The sequence below is a fragment of the Neopsephotus bourkii genome, unplaced genomic scaffold, assembly GCF_033783945.1.
Source record: "Neopsephotus bourkii isolate Nb327-2 ecotype Australia unplaced genomic scaffold, CSIRO-AGI_Nbou_v1 NB_1780, whole genome shotgun sequence".
In the NCBI taxonomy this organism is placed as follows: Eukaryota; Metazoa; Chordata; class Aves; order Psittaciformes; family Psittacidae; genus Neopsephotus; species Neopsephotus bourkii.
Genome location: NW_026902254.1, coordinates 4,359,389 through 4,376,066, shown reverse-complemented (window position 1 = coordinate 4,376,066; position 16,678 = coordinate 4,359,389). Strand labels below are relative to the sequence as shown.

The 16,678-nt window shown below is 36.6% G+C and overlaps 2 protein-coding genes across 2 annotated transcripts in view; both read left to right on the top strand.

Annotated features, from left to right (window-relative positions):
• Positions 1-16,678, top strand: part of QDPR (quinoid dihydropteridine reductase) — a 169,890-nt gene that overhangs the window by 23,521 nt on the left and 129,691 nt on the right. The gene's annotated exons all lie outside the window — the stretch shown is intronic.
• The window catches only part of LDB2 (LIM domain binding 2), a 387,404-nt gene continuing 386,206 nt past the window's right edge, over positions 15,481-16,678 (top strand). Inside the window, exon 1 of the mRNA XM_061379723.1 lies at positions 15,481-15,515. Within this exon, the coding sequence (XP_061235707.1) occupies positions 15,496-15,515 (20 nt within the window). The 5' untranslated portion in view covers positions 15,481-15,495. The remainder of the gene's footprint in view (positions 15,516-16,678) is intronic.

The window sequence follows — 16,678 nt, the reverse complement described above, 5'->3', positions numbered from 1 at the left end:
TGGTGTGTAAATGCATATAAAACCCAGAAAACAATAAGAAAATAAGTCTGAGGAAAGTTTGCTCCACATAGGAAATAGGGAAAATGCAGTTAAATAGTTAATGGGGAACTTAATTATAAATAAAATGAATTTGTTTTTCTATAAGAAGCATAGATGGGAAAATTCCCATCTGTTTTGCCAAGAAGTGCTGAAACTTGTCCTTGGAGCTAATTACTGATTCTGAAATAGTTGAGAAAAAAAACCCAACCTAAAATATCTTTTTTCCTTTATTTCAAAAGATTAATCATCTTTAGGATGCAGTTTCCCCCCTTCCTGGCACAGAAGGAAGACAGTGATAGTGATTAATGTATTGACATAGGATCCAAATGCTCTTCCAGTCTACATTTTCTTCAAAAATACACTTTATCTAAACGTTGACAATCCAAAGATTGCATGAAATATTAAGATAATGTGCATTTACAATCTGCTAAGTATAAAATAGAAGAACAAGAATACTGAATAAACATTTTTTGTGCATAATAAAAATACTATGCCAAATTACAACCAACTTAAGAAAGACATTTAGTCACACTAGATAAAAGTATTGGTTTTCTGATATTCACCCAGCAGCAAATCTCTGTCTCTGCCTTGAAGGTCTATCAACTTGTGTTCCCACTCTGTGCATTCCTTTTTAATACTTTATACTCCTGACAGTGTTTATGTGAATCTTTCCCTTTATTATCAACATTACTGTCATTGTTCAAGTGGCAACAAAATCAGTGAGGGTAGTAGTGGGTTCCTTATGTTCACTGAATTTACATGCTTCTTTTTGCTTCTCAGTGTTGTTATCTGTAATCCAGCAAAGATTGCAGATCATTGCTCTAGAGCTGGTTCCAAAATCACTTGGCTTTTCATTGACTTGTGTTTTCTTTTTGACTATGCAAAGAGTTAGGACTAAGGAACCCTGCAAAAGAGGAAGAGAAAAAAGAATGGTTAAGGGTGGATATGGGGGGGTTTGCTTGTTCTAGTAAGAGGGATTAATGGAGTAAAACCTCTTGTAGAATCTCCCTAGAAAAAAAGGATTTATCCACATTATGCCACAAGAATTCCACACCCCACTCCCGCTTGGCTTGTGAATATTCCTTCAATTTGCTTAAGAAAGGAATGTTTTGGCTTTTCTTGTGGTAGATACATGGAAGCTTATGTATGCACAGCACAGTTTTCTACCAGATTTCAGAAAACATTGGAATAGGAAGGGAGGGATTTTAGCCAGACTTAATAGGCACCATTCAGCAAACAATAGAAGGAAGCTCTTTAGAATCTGAACAAGGCTGTGCCTGTCTATCACATGGTCACAGAATAAGTGAGGGGCACTAGTGGGTCCTGCTTCTTCACCTAGTCATGATTCTTCATACCCTTTCATTCAGACACAAACAATATTTCTGCACTTATAGAGCGAGAGGTGTAAATTATGTCTCAGCTTGTTCATTTGTTTGTTTGTTGTTTGTTTGGGTCTTATTCTTCCTTTCTTTCTGGAATAAGGAGAAACTTAGTCTCTATAAACATATATTTGTTCCGGCTTAGTACGAGCTGTAGGTATAGGGAAGAAAATAAAAATGCAGTATTCCTGTCATGGAGTCAAAGACAGAAAGTCTTCAATGCTGAAATTCTCTTTTTTTTTTTTTTTTTACCCCTAAAAATATAAAAGTGCAAGCTGTGGATATGGTAGATTTCTCAAAGAACTATTACACATCTCTTTTCTGCAGCTAGGCTGTTGTGTGGGCAACGCAGATGCTACTTTTAGGTGAAGACCATCCTCAACACAAAGTTTTTCATGCTCCTCACTTATTCTAAGTCTCCTATTTTGGAAAATCCCTTAAATCAAGGATTTGCCATACTTGAAATAAGAACTTGCTAGAGACTTAATGACCATGTCCTTGCTATAGACTCTCTTGTTTCCAGCAGGGTTATATCCTTTATATCCAAATATATCCTTTGTCCTTTTAAGTGGAGTTACCCAGTCATTTAGAAAGGTTTGAGCAACAGAACAGTTACACACTTAATACGTACAGACCAAATGTTTTTGTGTAGCTACTCTGGGAAAAGAACTCTGCATGTTTTATTGCACCAAACCCTGAAAGGAGTGGCAGTGCCTTTGCTACAGTACCTGGGTGCTACCTAGGCAGCAGGTTGCAAGAGGTGATGCTTTCAAACTGTTCTGTCTCTTGTGCAAGCCATTAGGACAGTGTTTACCAGCACATGCTGTGCCTTCTGGCCCTCTTACCAAGGGACAGCTTGGGAGCAGGCTGCAGGAGGGATGGGTTGATCTGCAGCAATATGCCCCTGCTTGGCTGCTGTCTTAAGAGTCCCTCAAGTTTTTCTTTCACTTGTACTTCAGGACTCTAGATTTGCTGAATGAATGTGTAATTTCTGCCTGTTCTGTCCTTTAAGAAAGCAAAAAGCCTGCTTTATAGAGCTGATATAGTTACCACATACACACTTCAGTAACTTCCTTGAAAGCAAAGAAAGCAGTTTGTTTCCCTGAGAAGGATGAGTAGATATATGAGGTATGGAACATGAGGCTCAAGAGCCATGGGGAATACATATTCTGGACACAATTATTTTTTTGTGATTCCCGAGGTCTGATTTTTACATTGTCCATTAAAACATCTCAGTATATGTTATTCTGTGTTACACTGTAGAAATTATGAAAATATCTGGAACTGAAACTACTCTGTCATTTGGGTTGTGTTTTCTTTTCCCCTCTACCATGACTATTGTTGTGAAATGAGTGGTTTAGGGTCACCCAAAGAATGTTTTAAGCAATTTTAATGTGATTTATGAAGTAGTTTTAATGTTTATAAATCTTGAGTTAACAGGATTCGACAGCAAGGTTCATTCTATTGGCTAGCATGTGGATGAAGCATGCAAAGGAAAATCAAGGTAAAACTGAACTAAAGATTACTGATAAGAGACCATAAGCATGACAGGTGAGGGAGACCCTCCTGTTGAGTCACGAGGTTCCGAATAGACCCCCTTGCTTTCTAAACCCCTAAGGGAGCCTTGGTGAGGCTGGATCTAGTCTTAGTCTCAGGACTGGTCAACATTATTCATCTAAAGGGTTACAAGTGTCATTTAGCAGCACTTTGCAGTATTAAGGTGGACTTACAAAGTGAATCAATAGCATTTACTACAACTGCTATAACAATTTATACACAGACAGATACAGACATATACAAGTATACCTGTTAAAAATTCATCTTGAATCAGTGAAATATCCATGTCTAATGTCTCAGAATTTCTCAATGGGTAAGAGTTGAGACTTGAGGAGTGGGAACTTGAGCCCAGGTTCCATCTTTCAGTGAAGGTTCCTATGGTCTTCTAATCACTGCAGACTTTAGAGTTTGTGAGCTCCGAGGGTTGTCCCGCTTAGAGGAAGGTGATGGTTGCTGCCCACTGTGGTCCAGCAGAGCTCAAAGGGCCTCACTTAGGACCACTATTTGGGTTACAAGAGGATTGGCTTTAGTCATCAATAAATCTCCATCCTGGACACAACCTGTGTCAGTAATTACTAGAAGTTTTTCAAGCTGCCAGTAGCAATGGTACTGTTCCACTTGGACTGCAGTCGGGGAAGGAGTGTTCTGGAGCTGTCAGGGAATGACTGATTGTCCGTTCTCTCACTTCCCACTGCAGCTAGGGAACAGGAATTACTGATACAATCAGTGACTCCCTCCTTAGCCATGTAAGAGTTTCTGGTACCGTCAAGGGACGCTTGACTTCACAGTGCGCAATTTGTTACACAAAGGCCAAGGCGTGTCCAAAATTCCTTAAATTGTGAAGCAGCCCAGAGGATGAAGTGGGGATGCACCACCACAACTATGAGGTGAAGTAACACTAAAAAACTGTGCAATGATCAATATGTGAACCTGCTAATATTAGTTCAAGGAGACTGTGTATCCTGAAACTGAAATGAGAAAAATAATTCACAAACATGCATCTTGTTGCTCTAAAAATGACATTATTTTACTTGTTGGTTTACAGTATGCAGTAGATGTAACTATAGAAGTGTTACACTTCTTAATACTCCGTATGGCTTTGAAATGTCATTAAATAATACAGTATTATATTAATAATTAGACATCCAAAATCATAGTAAATAAAGTAAATGCATACCAACATGCACAAAAATGTGAGAAAAGATAATCATAAGTAGTAAGTTAATTTGACAGAACATCTTTCCATTCTTTCAATGGTATTTGTAATTTGTTTATACCAGAGGTACAGTGTTTCCTCAAGCAACTAAGACTGTCAGGCCCCTCTAAACAATAAATGGCAGCAAAACAGCAGTGATTTCAGAAACATGGGACGTTTTAAACTTGTTTTTCCAAGCTGCCACTTGGGCTACACTGCTTCTCCCCTCAGTCCACAACTTCTCCCCTCAGACACAACAATGTGCTACAAGTCTCTGGAGTAACAGTAGTAGTGCAGGTGGGATCTAGTACCTAAATAAAGGGAAGCTAATTTTAAAATCTGCTGGCCTATGAGCTAACTACAGGAGCACCCATGTGCCAGTCTGCCAGTCCTTCTATAGTATCACTTACCTTTATTTTTGCCTCTTAGATAAACCTCTGATTCATGATTTTTCAGTGTAATGTCAAAATTAGTTCTGTAAAAGCTTCCTGCTGGGTCTAGATTGCCTGTACTATGCTCTTGTGATTTGACATAAACAGATGTTCAGGACGGAATAGCTGCCTTGCCATCACTGCAGGCTTCTGCTCTACACAAAACAATTTCAACAAGAGCTGAATTACTCCTCCTTTAAGCACTCCTGCTTTCTGTTCCGTGCATTACTGACAATTTACTAAGGAAGAAAGAAAAGTGCAGTCAAAAATCATGGCAATTCAGGTTGCCACAGGATAGAGGGAGCAACCATACAAAACTTTAATTATCACAGTATGTGGAAGAAAAATTTTCCTAAATTTTCTTTAAACAGAAGAGCAATGTCTTGCACAGTGTTACTTCTGGGCTAATACTGAAATGAGCTTTGGAAAGTAGATCAATGAATAAAGGCTTAATATGGTAGATTTATGTATGCTGTCAGTTTCTAGGCAATATAATTATTGTCAGTTTTCTGCCTCTAGCTACTTCTCTAGCTTCTGGGAATAATGAGAGAATGTGTTGAGCCATGTGACATTTTTTCCTTTGCAGAGCTAACCACTGTTTCCCCTGTGATGGGTCTTGCATTTTAAAGAACTCTCACACGTTTTCCTGTGAGAATTTTGTGAAATACCATGTGACACAAAAATCATCTTACAGTACTGCAGCTGTAGTGGCTTTCCGTATCACACAGGCTGCTGAGAAACCAGTGTCAAGCTTGGATCCACAGAAACACACTGCCTTAAATAAACTGGAAGTCAAAAGATGCAATCCTTCAGCTTTATTGAAAGCTGCAGAGTGACCATATGATAGATGGGTTTGATTCATCATGACAATGTGCTGCATGACAATTGACAAAGTAGTTGATCCCTTCTGAAAATTATTTATTAGGGTGTTCTTGCTTTCTTCTCTTTCTTGTTTATGGTGCTGTTTTTACACAGTCAGCCTAGAATGATTCAAGATGCTACAGCCTGTATGGCTGTTCTTACATCAGTTTTACATCTGCCTCTGAGAGCTGGTGTATTAGTGCCCTGAAAAGTCTGTAGGTTAGAGAATGACTAGTGTTTAACCATTTCAGAGAAGCAAGACTGCTTCTTCCCATTTCTAGCCTTAGTCTTGGTTTCTGTTGGGAGAACAGACATTTTCTAAATGCCCTTTTCATGATTATTTTAAATTAAACTACAGTAAGTATTGATCTTGTTTTGTAATTCTGTGATGCTGTGAGAAACAACTGATTAAATCCATGGTACCGTAATTTGAATGTGCATAGTTTTATGGGTTGAAGCTGTATGTGGTTTCCATTACTGCTTCCTTACAGGGCCACGAACTTCAGATCAAAATACCCACAGAGGTGTATTTGTAACTAATATAATGCATGTTTGCACTAGGAGCAATGCTCTGGCGTGACTGCTTTGTGAATTTCTAGTTAAGAAAGGAAAAGTGATACATCTTTTGTAGACTGGGGCTTAGAGAGCAATCAGTAACGTCCGAGGAAAGACTAACTGGTTTCAGCTGCTGACTGTAGAATTGATGATCTCCATTTCATTGGTGGGAGGCAGGGGAAAAATACCTCTTGACTAACAACAATGAAATTACTTGCTGTCTATGAGAACCAGAGCTGAGGGAGTTTTAGTTTGATTGGGATTTTTTTGTTGTTTGTTTTTATGTAAAAGAGATTGCCTTGACCTCTTTTATTCCTGTTGAGAAGAGACTTTTTGTGTTTCTGGGTCATTTATGTTACAGACTATGAACACACAGAAAAGGAAATGTGACATTATAATTTTCTTTTAAATTTTATGAAAAAGTGATATGTCATTAATATTTTTATACTTGTGAATTTATGGAAATTATAGTAATTTATATAAATGATAGAACTTAATTAAAATAAAGTGCTAACATATAGAAATTTGCCATTATTTTTCCAGTTATTTCAATAAGACCTAACTGGAAATTAAAAAGGTGGGTAAAATCAGGCAAATTATCCCAAATATTTTTTTAAACTTTAGGGTTATAATTCTTAATTCATAAATGTGCACAGAATCATGCAGTTGCTAGCCAGAAAGCTTGTATGCTTTACAGATTAAATATCCAAAGAGATAGCTTTAACTATGGCATACCTGTAATGCACCTGGAGTGCCAACATGGCATCAATGCTCAGAAAAGCGATGACAGCTTTACACAGCATGTGTACAGTCAGTGTTGTGGGGTCATGTGTTTCACAGAAGTGCTCGCTGTGTCAGTGGATTACCGCATCAGAGATTTGCCCACGTTCCTACTTCTGGTTTATGTCTTAAGCAGAAAAGGAGAAGGATTTGAGAGAAGACAACACCTGTTTCTGTATATCACAAAGTTATCAGAATCATTAATAAGATTTATTTTCCTTGGGAAAAGGGTGTGTTAAAGCAGGATTAAAATGTGCTTTGTGGAGTTACTTTAAGATGTTTGTGTAGCAGCATCTAAAGCCACTATTAACGATAATAAGATTAATAATAATAGGATAAGCTGCATTTTGTGAGCCACACAAGGTGAAGCTTGGTTTCATGTGTTTTCATGAGAACTAGAGGAGTGTTTCAAGGGAGTATAAAACAATGCTCAGATGGCTACTGTAATGAGGAGTGAATATACAGTAGCAAAGCTCAAGAGGCATCTAACCTGGGCAGCAGTTAGCTTAGAAACTCTGTGAACCTACTCATCTCTGTGGATGGTCTATTTTGGAAGAATGGTTTTAGAAAAAAAGGAAAAAAAAATATTTAAAGAACCACAAGCTTTCAAAACAGCTTTCTTACATATAAAACACAAGACTGTATTTAAAGAAACATGGGAAAACTGAGTGAGAAAATTATGCTTTTTTGAAGAGTTTAGAAAGCTAAATCTAATATTGTTTTTCTTATAGGAATTTTCATGTACTGTAATTACCTAAAGCTGCTTTGTTAAGCTTTCAGATAAAGTACATATTGAAGCAGATGCTTAAATTACTGAATTAAGCCCTATAAAATTTGAGTGAGAACAGGCTCCTGTTTAGGAGGTATTGTGCATAGCGACACTTAGAAAAGGTGTGATATTACCTGGCTTATACACGTTATGGGGGCCATGATTTCATGTGGCACTAGTTCCAACAGAAGGCTGAGTTGCTTCTGTGATATGGCTATAGATAGGAGAATTTGTGGATCTGATCTATCTTTAATGTCTCATTTGTTTGGTTTTTTTCCATTTCATTCAGGCTGCATCAATTTCCTGATCTAGTTTCAAATGTGGCCCATAGAGAGTGGTCCTGGTCAAACTAGAGGAGGGCTACCCAGTGAATTGTTACTCAGCTCTGCAGAGTAAATTTATATATTAGTTCCAGTTTTACATTCTTCTTTTGTAGCTGTGGTGGAGGCATGCTTCAGCTGCTTCTCAGGAAGCAACATTACAATCAATACAGCATCTCTCACTGGAATTGAAAATTTCTTCACAGTTCAGACTCAGACTGGACTAGCCTTGTGGTACTTTGTTTCAAGTACCTCCAACAGGTACTGTTTGAAGTTGACTGCTTTAACCAGGAGATGACAGAAACATTACTGGCAAATTCAAAAGTCAATCAAGGCATAGAATAAACTGGGCTTTGTTCAGAAACAAATAATCACCTTCATTCTTCTCCCACATCCCCACAGGATCTGAATAATCTTTTGATATACCACTGACTTTTCTAATTCTTCCTTTTCTCTTTCAACATTTAAAATTGTTAGCTGCTGTAACTGCAGAGGAAACCCCTCCAAGCCTGAACATGAATTGAGCTGAACTAAAACAGAGATGTCAGATGACTGGATGATCTGAGAAGCGTGAATTGCCCCATGTCCCCATGGGTTCTGCTTGATATTGATTCACTAACTTTCTGGGATTCTTTCGGGTGTGCACTGGAGTAACACAGCACAGGTAGTGTGGCATCGAGCAACAGACTTTTGCTTGCTTTGAGTGTGTTATCAGAAACAGTGGAGGGTTAAGTAGCTGACAAAGTCCTCTGCTCAGAGTACATCACCCACCACAACAATCTGTAACTGGTTGCAAAAGCCAGCCTACAGTTTGGGTTCTTGTTTGCAGTCAGTGAAATGCAGGTGACTTCCAGGGAAGTGCAAAATAGTGAGTTACACATTATAGTATTAGCTGAGAAGCTGCTGCAAATTGTCAGGCTAATTAAAACATCACAAAGTTCTTTAAATGTCTGATAATAATGTTATTCTATGTCATATTAAAACAGTAAATACTTGAAAGTTGCAAAATTCTTAAGTGTACATTTATATTTTTTTTTTTAGTTTCTTAACCATCTTTTTGCTAACATAAGAGCATAATTAATAGAAATGAAACTATTTTAGGCTCCAAAACTAAATTACATTGCCTGATGTATTTTATTATGGATTGTTATTCTACCATTACTGCTTAAAAGCTTTACTGTAGTAAATTTCCAGTAGTGTTAATGGGCATATTCTGCATAAATCTCATGTGTATCAGTCCAAGATGTTCTTGTGTTTGATTATTACTGATATGAAGTGTTTGTAGATTATGATGCTCTCATTTTTATTCAGTGTTGTCCAGCCATGTGATGTACTGTTTCGTATTTTGACATCAGTTATGCAAACTGCTGGATGTGGATTCAGAACAATTCATTTCTCCATTGCAGTTACCTGCACAGCTTTAACTATGCTGAAATGTAAGCTTTTTTCTTGCATTATAGTTCTCTTTATGTATTCCTGCCATGACTGTAGCTGATGCTAACACTTACCAAGTATGTCAAAGTCCATCTGTAACAAACATTACACTTTGTGATCTTTGTCTAGGATGTGCTAAAGGTGTTCCTTACAATGTCAAATCTATTTTTTTCAATAATCATATCAATTTTTATCACTAACTTGTGTTATATAAATGTTAAATCATAACCTTTCTAATGCAGGGATCTTGGGCTTCCTGACTGTACAGTGACATAATTTGTTTCAGACATCAGTTTGAGTTCTCCCATAAGAATCTGCTATTCCCTGAGCTCTGCTTTTGAGAAATTTGTCTTCAGTTTTATCCAAACTGGACTTTTATGTATGTGTCTCTGGAGACAGTTCCATGAAGTCAGCTGTCTTCTTGTAGGATATGTAATTTTATATAGTTACAGAAAACTTTTTATGGTAAATAAATGGCAATGAATGTCATTTGGAAAATAGATAGGAAATCTAGAAAACCGATCAGGAAGCCAAGAACAATAGAGAAGAAACCCAAAACTAATGATAATGAGGAGTCAGAGAAATCCTAATCGTGCTATAGGTCCATTACTAACTGTAGAGATTTAAATTGTTAATAATGATATAGACGATGTAAAAATATTCAGTAAGTTTCTGTTCCATACTTGGAAAGCCTTGTGTTTGCATTCCACAAGGATAAGGAAGTACTTTTCAGGGCATAGATAGTCACTACAGGATAAACACATTTAGAGTTACAGATAATTTGTACCAAACAGCCTCTAAAGAATGAGAAAGACATCTGGCATGCTGGTAATTTTTAATAAATCTTGAAGTAATAGATAAAATTCAGAAGAGGAGAAGAAAGAAAAAGTAATATTAAAAAGGAGAAGTTGGGTAAGGCAGACAGCAGTAGTGTTTAGGTGGATGCAAAGGCAGATACAGAAGCGTACAGGTCTTGAATTTTATTTTTCTCCATGTATCAAAAGGTTCTATCATCTGGAAGTAGAAATGCAAAAGTCAATATTAGAAATATTTTTTAGTTGGAGAAAAGATTAAGCCACTGCAAAAGAAACATGAGGAGAAGGTGTGGGTAATCCAGGACCTCAAGTCCTTGGATCAAAATCAGACACTTTCTGGGGAGATATCTTTGAGACAACCACAGGTTAAGGGTTCCATATTAAAGTCAGCAAGTAAAATGTACCATACATTGAAAAGTTCAGATGATTTAGTGGCGTATCCTGGGTTTTGACTTTAACAAAGCATCCAGCACTTCCACTTCATTTCAAGCTTGGAAACAGATCTGAACATTATGTGAACACCATGCATCTATTTATTCTGAGGGTAATTAAGGGTGGAAAGAGAGTTAATTTTAAAATAACTTTTGCATTACATTCTTCAATTATAATTTTCCTAATGTTTCTTGGTAAACAAGAAAGTTTCTTTTCCTGAAAATATGTAAATATATATGTGTATGTATGTGTGCATATATAATATATATTAATTTCTTCAGAGAAATAAATAGACCATGGAAAAGAATTTTAAAAGAAAATAGGCTTTCAGTGAAAGTATTTCTGACTTCCTACAAAGAGCTATGATATGCAGGGCCCTGAAATAATACCTCGAGTATAGTTTTCCTTTAAAGCGGGACATTGATGCAATGTCTACTCACTTGAACAGTTTCAGGCAGGATGGTGGGGCTTTTGCAAAGAGAGAGCACATCTGTTAATCACCAGATAAACATTACATGATGGGGAAAAGGAATTATTTTCTTTTGGTATATGGGATAGGATTTGAAGAAGGGCTTGAGTGCCTGAAACCTTGTCTGATTTTCCAGTATAATCACTGAATTTATGATATATGTATTATATTAGCTCATAGTAATATATGCAGTAAAGTATAATATATTTAATGATTTAAATTGCTGGCAAATCAATAGGTTCAACTCTTCTCACAATCCTTGTCTTAATTAGATCCTTACAATTTCTTGGTTACAGCAACTCTATTCCTAAGCATAAGTCCTGTAAGAATTAGATTTTAAAGAATTATGAGATAAGATGTATAATATCTTACAGTGATCATATTCTAGTATTTGAGAATATTCAACTCAGATTTTTTTTTTCAAATATATTCTTGATGGGTATGTCCTTGCCTGCATTTTTTGGTTCAGTTTTGGCTTTTCTTTCGTAACACAACTGTTCTCCCTAGTTTATAAAATGTCAAGGTCAAAGAGAGGTGAAGCTGAATGGTGCTGGGAATCTGAGATGCAAATAAGTTTTAGATAATCCATGTGATACTCAGAGGCCATCTAGTTTCACAGAGCCATTAGCATTCAGGGACGCTCATTAGCACTCAGGCATCCAGTCAGTATGCATTAGCAAAATGAGATGTGTTGATTAAAGTTACAAATTATGTGTTGAATGTTTAGACTTCAAACCATGGTGGCTTCACATTTATGAGAGTATATTTCACATTAAAAAATGTTGACTCTTTCTAATCTTCAGCACTTTTTGTGTCTGTGTGAATATGTCTGCAAGTTTGTGTGTATGGGAGGAGAAAGAAGTGAAAGCATGGATGGGAAAGAAGGTGAGAAGTTAATGCAATTTACATATTTGATGTTTTTGTTTTGAAAAGTCTTTGAAAATCTTTCAGTTAGGACTGCTGCTCCTCTGATAGTAAAGTTAACTTGAAAGATTAAAAGTACTGAAAAGACTAGGAGAATTTTAACCTTTAATCTATATATTTTAGGTACTGAGAGAAGAGAGGGAGCTTAAATTGTTTAGACACAAATATCCCATTGTTTTAATGGGATTTAGAAACTAACATTTTAGAAAAGTCTGGCTCATACTTCAAGGATAATTGGCATGTATTATCTGATAATATTTCAGAACTTCAAGTTAGATCTACCTAATGCCAGAGGATTATGTAGAAAACAATAATATACTAGTTTAATGTCTGTATTAAATGTTATCACTATGTGTCATGATCATATTACACGGGGCTATCTTGTGTAAACATAATAAATAAAGATACTGTACTTAACATCAGGCTATCAGCATTTTGGATAGCATTAGTTAAACTTATCATCCTTACTGTGCAATGTACATCACTGTGGGTACTCTAGAATAGTTTTCTTGAGCAAACATACCATGGTACTCTAACCTTGAACAAAACGAGTATTCCAAGATAAGGTACACCAAGCTGGGAATTTAATCAGATACGTAGTTCATACCCTGAACTATAGATTTTTTTTTTCTTTTTTTTTTCTGAGTATCCTCCCCTAAACCTTGGTTTTAATTGCTGTATAAAAAAGAGTAATGTAGAGTCTTACTAGCTAAATAACTGAAGTCACGGTATTTGCTAGTCATATTCTCACAGCCTAAACTATGAGTGACAAGGAAGGGTGCTGCTCCAGTAGCTAACATTTGTTCTTACACTTTGTGGTTCTTTGGAAGGGTCTGGGAAGACCAGTCATTATGCAGATGACTATATTACATGAAAATAAGTTATGTAAGGCTGATATTGGGAAAGCAACTTATTTGCAAGACCAATAAGAAAGCAGTTTGTTTGTCTTCTTTCTCAGGAAACAGTGTAGGATATCTGCAGCTGAAAAGTAACATGGCAAAGGTAAGAGTGATTCTGGGCACGACTCATTACAGATTATTTTTGGAGTCTGAAACATTTGAATAGATACAGTAATGCAGAATTTTATTTTTTAGGATGAGAAGGGTCTTGCAATGTTACTCAAAAGTCTTGCTGTGGGTGTAAATCAACTTTGAACGCAAGAGTGAAAACAGTGTAACTTCTGTTCTTTTCTGGATCATGTTGTCTCAAGAACTTTCTTAGTGTGTTAGATGGAAGTGCCAGCTCAGTATCAGATGCTGAGTCAAGCTCAGTGCCTTGTTTCTGATAGTGATGCCTCTGCTCCTGAGCAGACCACCACTTAGCAGCATCCATCAGCTCCTTGTGTAGTATCAGGGAGTGCAGTCATGGTCAGGAGCTCTGTTTAACATCCCTCTCCAGTATCCTGGCTTTTCCACTTTTGATGCTTTGACCTCTTCCTTTATTTCTTTTGTTGTTGTCTGGAATCATTTGACCTTTTTCCATTTTGCTCTTTGTAGCCCTTATCTTCCCTGTAAGGACTTGTTGTTTGGGAGAAATCATCATTGACAACAAATAGAGTGGGTAGGCTTTAAGAAGTGGTCAGAATGCAGGATGCTTAGTCCTACAATCAACATTCATATTTTGCATCTATTTGATGTTTCTTCCTTGAAGTAGACTTTTACCTTCTATATTTACAATAATAGAATATGTTTCCTAGTTGGTATCGTTTTCCTAGATCCTTCCTTTTTTAATCTTCATTCCTGTTTTTAGTTTTATTTTCATCAGTTGCATCTGCATTATTTCAACTCCAGATTCTGTGCTTCAGAGAGAAGGCTGTTTGTTTCAAGCTAGCTTATTCCTGGGGTAATCCAACAAAGCTATCTGCCAACATGAGGTGCTGAAAACTTAGAATTAAAAAGACAGAAAGTATAGAGTAAGCCTAGTATTTTTCTGTGTGTCCTGCTGACCTGAAGGTTACGCTTGCCCCATCATGTTTAATAGTTCTCAATAGCTTTCTCATTTATTTAATGTAATTCTATTTCAGATCTATTTACATTTTTGGGCTCCATGACATCTTGTGACACTGGGTTTCATAAAGTGATTCACATAGTTCATAATACATACAGCAAAAACATTTTTTCCTATTGCTTCGAATCTTTTGTTCTGATTTTGCCTTAAAGGATTGCCAGTTTTTGCTTTATAGGAGTTTCTAAACACCAGGCAGAGTTGTGATTCCTTCAGAAAAGATCATAGGTTTTTCTGTTAGACAATGACTGTATTCAAAAGATGAGAATCAAGATCTGTTTAAAATTAAATTGTTTATAATTATAGAGAGTGGTTTCCTTACAGCAACAGGGACCTTCAGACATTACTTTGAATGAATCATTTTCCAGCATTGACAAATCATCTTCAGAAGCTAAAAGTTGCGTGTGAAATGGTATTCTTTTCTGTACTTCGGAGTCTGGAAACAATCATTAAACAAAAATCTGAAAAATTGATCAATCTGACACTTCAGGTTCATTCAGACCTTTGAACATTGCTTTCTAGCTGTTTGGTCATTGGGATAAGTTTTGTGATTATTTCCAAATGTATGAGAAATAAGGCTCTTAGAAAGACACACTCTAATGAGCTCATGAAATGTTAACATATTTTTATTTAAATTCCTATTTTGTGTTGTTACCAGACAGAAAAAGGCTTTATTTTCATAATAAATATGCAAAATGATGTATTTCCTCATAAGACTTTTAGTAGAAATAGCAATCTGGTGATCCTTGGTGCTGGGAATATGTGCTTTTCACTGAAGGAAGTAGAAGTAGTAAATTTCCAGCATATTTAAAAAAAATGTTTTTCTCTACCCTGATGATTCAGGCATTTTCCAGCAACTGCAGTCCCTGTGAATTCCAGCCATTGTTACCTTTGCAGATGTGTCACTGACACAAGGGAGTGCAGGTACACCCCATTACAATAGGCACACTGATGTTGGTCAGAGCAGGAACTTTGAAACCTGAGAATAACTAAAATAATCTAAGTTTGCTTTCTGGAGCTTTCAAAACCAGTTGGGAAGTCAGACACACAGTGAGTCTGTTTCTTTCCTCTTTGGTCACTTTTCAGACACACAGTGAGTCTGTTTCTCTCCTCTTTGGTCACTTTTTATCACGTTTCAAATACACAGAAACATTTCACAGAAAAAAAAATAAATCATAAAGGTCACAAGTGCTTCATACTTGGGAGTTCTGAGAGGTATATTTAAGTCCTGGCAGACTTTTAACCTTTTCTAGTTTACAATAAGTTTGCCATCCTCTTAAACCCCTTTGATTGTATGGCTTTTGTTCCCCTGAAAGGGGGACAGGGCTGCCTGGTTACTCAAGCAGATGCCAGGCTTCTGATTTGCATTTGATGAAAGCCACTTGTGAAAGCAGAATCAATGCTCAGATTTACAAACAGTAAATGTGGGTATTGGCTTGTCATTTCTTCCTAGGTTGTTGTCCTATAAAGCTGCTCAAGTTCCACTCTTTGGAAGAACATCTTCCTGCTATCCCTGCTGCCCATAAACACTATGTTAGATCGAGATGAAGGGTGAGTAATTCTTTTTACCTCCATTATCTGTTTTTTTTTTTCTTTTTATTTTATTTAACAGTGAAAAAGAAGAGGAAAAAGAGAATGAAAATGCAGCCATTTAGAATAATGCATTATAAGCTGATGAACCATAATAACTAAACTGTGTGTCTGAAGGGGCCTAATTACAGAACACCAGAGGCACAAGGGGGAGCTTATTGTGGACAGCAAAATAGTGCTCTAATAATGCTGTCACTGTTCTGAGTACAGCATCAGTGTTAATCTGTGTGGTTATATCCAGGTAGCGAATGGAACAGAATGCATCAAGAACAAGAGAAATGAGTCTGAAAGGGTTATATATCAAATCAGAGCTAGCAGGGAGGAAGACATTATTTTGAATGAGGTTAACTGAAAGCAAGATGGCAATGTCTGAACCAGTGTTTCTAAAATAAGGGTGTTTTTGAGTAGTCTATGTGTAAACTCCCACTGACTAATGTATAAAGAGTGTACATGTATGCTGACGTATAGACATAAGAGTAAGAGAATCAGCAATGATGCGCATTTGAAGCACAATCTTTTAGAGTGTTTTTATGCCATGAAATCGGCTGTTGCAAACTATATCAAGACCAGTGGCCAGTAAGAAGAGCTGTAGATGTATCTTTTATTAAAGGGTGTCTATGCTTTTTGCTTTGGATATGTGGAATAATTATTAGGCATATTAATGCCTAAAACTTCAGTATTAAAAACCCATCAATAATGTGGGCTAATAAAAAGTTTATAAGAGATGTGTTGCCATTTCCCTTTAATATGAGCTTGAATGAGTCTAACTTGCTTTGGCTGTTGTGTCCTATATTACTACACGTGCTCCATAAAGCCTTGCTCACTGTGACAAAATATGGCCATTCTATCTATAATAAGAAAGCCGATCATTTCCATGTACCAGATCAACATTTTTTATAGCGCTGGAGGTCAGAAAAATTACCCACAAGCAATAGGACTGAATATAAATCTCGAGGTATTCAAAAGCTCATTCCTTTGTCTTGGCTATTTCTGTTTTTCTGTACTGTACAATGCAGTACAGCACATGGATTCATGAGCTAGATCTAAATGAGCTGTTGCAAATGTAACTGTTCCTGCAGTGTAGGTGGTAAAGCACCTCTTGGGCTAACTTAGCTTTTTCCTAT